General features: G+C 45.4%; 1 protein-coding gene across 1 annotated transcript; it reads right to left on the reverse strand.

Moving 5' to 3' along the window:
- Positions 1 to 637: 637 nt before the first annotated feature.
- Positions 638 to 7,318, reverse strand: MKRN2OS (MKRN2 opposite strand). The gene is made up of 4 exons (XM_037139328.2): positions 7,030 to 7,318; positions 3,831 to 3,880; positions 2,245 to 2,407; positions 638 to 986 (listed from the first exon to the last, which is right to left on the reverse strand). Exons 1-4 carry the CDS (start codon positions 7,245 to 7,247, stop codon positions 746 to 748), a joined length of 672 nt encoding a protein of 223 aa, XP_036995223.2. The 5' UTR covers positions 7,248 to 7,318; the 3' UTR covers positions 638 to 745.
- Positions 7,319 to 7,659: the final 341 nt, after the last annotated feature.

The raw sequence follows: 7,659 nt of genomic DNA on the forward strand, positions 1-7,659 counted from the left end.
GAAGTCTGCATTTAAAGGGGGAAGAGAAGGTGCTGTCATAAACCCAGCTGCTGCCGCCCCTTCCCCTCCCCCACACTAGTGATCTTGTCAGATCAGGCAAAATGAGGAGGGAACAGACCAGGGTTCCACTTCCCAGGACTTGCCAGTGCGGCGTGTGCAGCGTGTGCGTGTGGGTGAGGGGGGCCAATGCGGCAGTGCCCGTTTCCTGACTTAGGTTCTGAGACCTTTTCTTTCTTTCCTTTTTCTTTTTCCCCTATTGTTGACCATCAAGAGGCTACCATATGCTGTTTAAAGAAAAACAGTGAGATGAAAATAGTCATGACTTTGTAAATTGTAGCTGTATTGCTCACCTTCCTACAAATCCCTCCACCTTCTGGGTTCGCATTGAAAGGTGGATTTATCCAGCTCTAATTAAGTTATGGGAAGACTTTTCATTGTTCTGTGAAGAAAAGATGCTGCCACTTTATGTTTTAACACATATTCTCAGTTTGAAAACCAAACTGCTATGAAAAGAACTTAGTTGTAATAAAAACAATTTTGAAAACCCAGGACAATTTTTTGTATTAATTTTGTAAATTCTTATACTGCAGTAAACTGAGGTATGCTTAAAAGAAAGCCATTTTTACTACCTATTTTATCACCTATATTTTTATTAACCACAGTTTAAGTGTTTAGAAATCCCTTGTATCTGTTAAAAGTAGTAACCCCCCAAAGGCCCTGCCCCTTCTGCTCTTACACAGCACACTCAGCACAAAACACTTCCTGGAGGAGGGCCTGGCTTTTGATCCGGGTGGTCAATCACATAGAAGCCGTGCTCTTCTATCGCCCGGTACAGTGTGATGTACTTGGAAGCCTTCCTGGTCCTGGGGACCACGAATTTCTCTGTGAACTCATTTTTGTCCAGTTGCTCCTTGCCTTCTGTTGCCAGAATGCAGTTAATGAATGTGAGGGTATAACTGTAGCAGTTGTGGCAGTCTTCTTGATACCTTCGAAACAAGGGCATGGAAAAGAGAAGACTGAGCTTTAAAAGCTGCTCAGGAACAGGCTCAGAAACAGCTGAAGGCCTTTCTTAATGGAAATTGATCTCACTCAGCAAGCTGGGCCTGCCCTGCGCAGGAAGGAACGTGTGGTGTGCTGGGTTATTTCTGCTTGCAACTTAGGTACAGATGGGACTCAGCTCAGTGTTCAGAGTGGTGAGTTAAGGTGCATATAAACCCCAACTTTGGGGCCTTAATTTCACTGAAATTCTAGATTCTTGAAGTATAATTTAATATCTTAAATGTTAGGATATTCCACAGTGTCTAAATTTGTTTCAAGGGTATCTTAAAAAGAATTTAAATTGACAAGTACGCTTTCTATCTGAAGTGTTACAGAAACAAGGAATTGAGAAATCAATTTCACAATTGCTAAAACCAAACCAAAAAAGAACTTAAAATATTAATAAACTTTGAATATCATTTAAAAATTTTTAAAGATTTTATTTATTTTTTTTAGAGGAGAAGGGAGACAGAGAGGGAAAGAAAGATCAATGTGTGAGAGAAAAGTCAATAGGTTGCCTCTCGCACACCCCCAGCCCAGGGTCTGGCCTGCTTCCCAAGCACGTGCCCTGACCAGGAATCCACCTGGGTTCAGTTTGTGGGATGACGCCCAAGCCACTGACTGATCCACACCAGTCAGGGCTAAAATTTTTTTGTTTTAGGGAACATAATATCATGGCTTTTTCTGTACATATTATTTTTAAATATTAAATACGTAAAAATACCCAAATAATTAAAATAACTGGAGTTCCAAATTTTGGTCCTTTCCATTCTTACAGTGCTCTGATTCTTTGTGTAATTTATGCTGGTCTACCTCTTCAGAAACCCCAAAGTAAATCGACCCCTGCTTAAATTCTGTTATAGGCCCTGGCTGGTGTAGCTCAGTGGATTGAGCACAGGCCTGCGAACCGGAGGATCGCGGTTCGATTCCGAGTCAGGGCACATGCCTGGGTTGCAGGCCAGTTCCCTACATGCTATTTCCCGGGGGGGGGGAAGCACTAGAGGCAGCCATACATCGATGTTTCTCTCCCTCTCTCCTTCCCCTCTAAAGATAAATAAATAAAATCTTTAAAAAAAATTCTGTTACAGGCGTACTACTATCTTGGTATAGGCTTAACTATACACAGCTTAGAGTCCTCTACAAGCTGAGATCACACTTGCATGGCAAATGAAGGTCAGGGAGCAAATGGTCCGTGCAGCCTCGTACCTGTGGGGCAGCCAGGCCCCTGTAGTGGAGAAGTCTTCCAGGTACTTGTCCCACTGGTCCATCAATCCAAACATGCCAGGCTGCAGTAGTGGGATACTTACACTCTGCTCCCAACCCACTTCATCTCGCTGGACACCATGCATGGTGTAATTATAGACAATTCCTGAAACCAAAACCAGAAGCTTGAGGGGGAATGCACCTCTTTGAAAAGAGGATGTCAGAAAACAACAGGAGCCACGCGGTAACTTTACACATCGGAAACTGAGGTTGCACTTTCTGATTATTGCCAGTTAGCAGTAGGTCATTAGAGGCTCTATAACCTCCTTCCTCCAGGATCATCAATGCAAGAAGCAGCCACCTAGGAGATTGAGAGAGGGTCCTCTCTGGAGTTAAGGATTGGCTGTGGAGCTCCCTCCTCCCCTGTTCTCTGCAAAGTGATTCCTTCAGGGCAACCCACTTCTTGCTCCGCCAGCCCTTCAGCACTCTGAAGTCACCCGGAAACAGACAACAGTAGGCACCAGGACAGTTACCTCCAAATACTCTTGTTGAAGTTCTCTATTTACAAATTGCCTACCTTGTTCCCTTAAATCAGCAATAAATTTCCAGTGATCAGATTGATGGTGAATTTTACTGCTCATATGAGTAACTCTGAGTTCAAAAACAGTCCCAGGTTTCTGTTCACAGCATCTGTCCTGCCTTGGGAGGGGCGCAGGTGAGGAAAGCTTCACAAGCTGGCCTTGCTCACCATGCCCAGGCCTGCCGTTCCCTTCAAGTGGCCAACCAGGCCCTTTTCCTGTAGACAAGGGCATCCTGGGTTCAGGCGTTGCAGACTCCATGCCCTCAGAGCAAAATCTGGCCAAAGGAACTGTTTTATTTAAACATGCTTCCTTTTTATTACTGTTTTTTAAAGCAAACCACAGTAGGCCCCACCACCTACTCAGATGTGCCCCCTGACCTCTCCCTGAGATTCCTGCCTAAACCCTGGAGACCCTGGAGTGTGAGGACCCAATAGCAGTGGGCTGAGTGAGTACAGGATTGGGGAGCAGAGGGCCTGGGTCGATTCTGGTTGCCATACAAGATGAGATCCTGGGCAACGCAGTCTCTCCAAAATTCTACTTTTTCCTATTTGTTTTTAAACGTTGGTTTTAGAGAGAAAAAAAACACATCCATTTGTTGTTCCACTTGCGTGTGCATTCATTGGTTGACTCTTGCATGTGGCCTGACCGGGGATCAGACACTCAGCCTTGGCTCAAAGCAACCGAACTACTGGGGCGGGGCTCTGTTTCTAATTCTTCTAAATACCAACAAAAAGGTAAACAGTTTCTGTCACTCTTGGCTGAGAAAACATTCAAGTGTGTTTCAAATACTTCGCACTGTTAGTGATCCTTTGCCATAAAGTCAAGTTATTTCTCATTTGAGGGGGAGGGGAAGTAGCATCGCTCATCCCATTGGTGCACAGGAGAGCCCAGGGCCTGAAGGAATTACATTTAAATGTTGCACGATCACATTTTCTTTAGAAATACTGCTCTCCTCTGGGTACTTTGGGGACTTTTTAAGCTAAAAAATAAAAATGATAATGCACTCACCATTTGTGTTGGTTATTCCGACATGAAGATCAGACCTTCCGTCATACTCCCTGAAAGAAAGCAGTACGTTTTTCTCGTTTGCCTGTGTCTGGCATGAAGAATTGGTAGTGGAGAGTGATGATGGTCTGGGGCCATCACTCTCCTCTTCTTGGCTGGGGCCAGACTCACCATCAGTGTCCAGGTCAGTGAAAGCTCTGTTTCAAAAGTGGTTAGGCCAAGACTACATTTGAGATCTAAACTCTCCGCCTGCCCTCCATCTGGATTTTGTCGCTCCACCCCCACCCCAGTACTAGAGGTGAAATGTGCTAGAAGGCCAGCCCCAGCACAGGCGCCCACCCAGAGGTCAGCCATTGAAGGAGCTCCCATTTCCTCCTTTTACATGAGGCGGCAGCTTGTTCCTCAGGCAGACTCAGTGGGTCTGTTTCTCAGTGGGCGAGAGAACCCTGAATGCATTTCAGTAGACCTCTACCTTCAAAACGAGTATAGCCCATTTTGGTCTCATAGCCTGTCCCACACCCACTTCTCTTGGACAGCCCTTGTTTCCTGGAATTATTATTTACCCGAGACTGGGTATTAGATGTATAAGTCCATAAAAGTTAACTTGCATATACAGTCCCAGGCCATTACTTACTAACCCTGGGACTTTGAGCAAGTCACTTATTCTCTCTGATCTGTTTCCTCTGAGAGGAAAATGGAAATATCATAAGCCTTCTAGTGAGCTGATTGTAAGAATAAAATGTCTATTGAGTGCCTGCCACGTAGAGGTGTTGAATAAATCAGAGGTTCTTTTCAAATGATGAAGGTCCTTTATCAGACCACAGGTCTGGATATTTGGTTCCTCAGTAAAGCAAGCAGTTGCAGGTTTTAAAATGACTGAGGGCACAAATGGCTGCCCTGCCTTCTTCAGAGCAATCTCCCTGCCCCTCAGGGTCATCTTGTTGGAGCCACTTTTGAGTGGAGACCCTGGGGGGTTCACACAGGAAGACTTGGGTGGCTGGTGACAGCCTGCATCCCCCTGAGCACATGGCTGCTCTTGGTTTCCTGCCTAAATCCTAGGCATTTCCTCCCTGACGCCCTCCTTCAGTTATTTCTCAGTCTTGCAACAGATATCTAACAGTTACAATCTATGGGCTTGTTGTTTGACGTGAAGGACTAATGACACAGAAAATAAGACCAGGTCTCTGCCCTCATGGAGTTTTCTCAGTTCCAGAGAAGACGTTTTAGCTTCAGTTCCGCAAGCTTTTAATAGATTGGTATGTGCCGTGAAGAGAAAAACATATACAGAATGCTGCACATGCATGTGATGGGGTGGGGGAGGGCCACGCCTCTCCTTTATAAGACCTCTGTACGAAGTAAGAAAAGGGGCCACTTCTTCCTGCAGATGCAGCTGTGCCCAGGTGCTTGGCCTGGTGAGTGGAATGTGGACTGAGTTTCAGCACTCACCACCACCTTGGCCAGGTGCCTTTGCATGGTTCACAACCGGCACAGCCATGTGGGCGCCCTGAGGGATCCCACCCTAGTTAGATCAGAGCCTCAGTGATTCCTTTGGGCGGCTGCTGGTTCCCTTTTCCAAAGTAGGTGAAATCGTCTCAAGGTGAATTGTGGGAGTCAGTCCTGAGGGTTTAGAAGCTGGATGACAAGGAAGGAAATAGTTTAGAACTTGGCCTTAGAGGGTCTTTTGGGCAGGAGGCTACTTAAGGACTCTGCAGATCCTGCCTGAAGGGTTAAGGGGATGGGAGGGATGCCAAAACATACGCGACTCATTTCAACGCCACCACCTCACTTCTACCGATGCCCAGAGAAGCCGGGTCTGTCATCACCACCACCACATCACAGAATAAGGAAATCTTACTAGGGGCCAACCCGAAAGTCGGCATATGTTGTTTCTTTGGTGCAGGGCTGTGGCTTGTTCACAGTGACATCCCTAGAGTTTCCCACACAGTGCTGCTCAGTGCGGATTTCCTGAATGAACCTGCTATGGCAGATGAGTTCCGAACTTTAAAGACTTTATTCCAAAGCTTTTGGAGTCCAACCAGTTAATGACTTTGAGTTATCATGAATAAGAGGCTCTTATTAAACAGCTTGGCGCAACACCTTTTACACACTTTGGTTGGTTTCAGCTTCGTAGGGACAGAAATCAGTTAAAGTTGGTTAGCAGGAAGTGAATAGTCAACTCTAATTTTCCCATCCCAGGCACCCTTGAGGGCATGAGAGTTGGGAGGGTGGGTTTCAAGGGGGCAAGGAGTTCTCAGCGTGGGTGACGCACCTGGACCTGCTTCCCAAAGCACACGCCATCACCGAGTACCACCCCTGTGCCCTCACAGCGTGGCTTGTGCAGGGCCAATCTTCAATTTAATTCACCTCCATGAAAAAGCCTATAACTGGCAATTCTTCAGGCTCTGTACATTGTACCTGGTTGTCACAGAAATTGCAAACTAACAATAAAAATATTATTTTTGATAAGATTAGCTGCTGGGTCATTTTTTCAATCAGCCTCTTAGCTAAAAATCTATGGGTAAAACAGTCTCCAGACTATGGATTTTTCTCTCTTAAAATCTGTAAGTAGGGGAATGGTGGCGGAAGGGTGTGCAGGGTGGAGGGAATGAAAGGGGGAATAGGACAACTGTAACGGCATAACCAATAAAATATATTTTTTTAAAAAAGAAAATTCTATAAGTAGGTTTGCCCCAACCAGTGTGGCTCAGTTGGTTTGGCATCTTCCCACAAAGCAAAAGGTCGCCCTTTGATTCAGGTCAGGGCACACGCCTGGGCTGCGGGGTACAGTCCCCATGGGGGTGTGTAGGAGAGGCAACCCATCAATGCTTCTCTCCCTTTCTCCCTCCCTCCCCATCTCTCTAAAAATAAATAAATAAAATCTTTTTAAATTGTATAAGTAGTTTTGACCCTTATATATTTGTGCACTTATTCCAGGAAAGTATGCACACCCTCTATTCTTATAAAATAAATAGGCTTACAGTTTAAAATTTAATGCTAAAGTACTGGAAAGAATTATCTATCACACCGCATTCACACTGTAAAGAAGATTTTAGTGATTACAACACAGAAGGAAACAAGAACAATTTGAACTGAAAAAAATAGAAAAAGGAGATAGTAAAGATAAGAACAGAAATCTGTAAAATGACATGTATAATGCAGAAGGAAAAGTTTGTACAATTCAAGGTAACAGAAAACACTGTACCTCAGAAACGTCCCTTGAGTTGGTCTGAGCAGGAATGAACATTTTTCTTGATGTCCATTGGTAAATGGATTAGAGATGCTAACAGGTGCTTCCTCCAGTTTCCTCGAGCCCACGTCCTGCCGGCAGAGGGGGCAGCACCGCGGCACACTGAAGCTGTAGATGTATTTTTTACAGTGATTGACTTTAATTATAGGCTTTCCAGCCTCTGCGCATTGCATGGCTTTCCCCTCCTGGGGGCAACCAGGGGCGGTTTCCCCAGACTTCCTGGTTGCCCTGTTAGCAAATTCACGCAGCCGGAGTAACCCGATCGGCAATGACGTCATTCTGATCGACGGCCTCAGAAGCCAAATCGGGTAGAATTAACCAGTAGGCTATGCCATAAATTAGTGTCCTAAAGAGCTTTCATTTTCCTTTTCATTTGTGCTTGCTTACAATTTTTTTTCTAATCTTGTGTATTTTTCACCTGTTGGCAATCAGCTCCTACTCATCCTTAAAATCCCTACGTTTCTTTGAAATCTTTCTCCGCTCCCCCCCCCCCCCCCCCGCCCCGGAGCGTTCCCTGGCTCTGGCAGCGCCGGATTCATGTTTCTACCAGAGCTCTGTTCTTTAATTAGTCATAAGTCTGTGAGC

Source organism: Artibeus jamaicensis, unplaced genomic scaffold (genome assembly GCF_021234435.1).
Source record: "Artibeus jamaicensis isolate MK-2021 breed Jamaican fruit bat unplaced genomic scaffold, CSHL_Jam_final contig_519, whole genome shotgun sequence".
Taxonomy (NCBI): domain Eukaryota; kingdom Metazoa; phylum Chordata; class Mammalia; order Chiroptera; family Phyllostomidae; genus Artibeus; species Artibeus jamaicensis.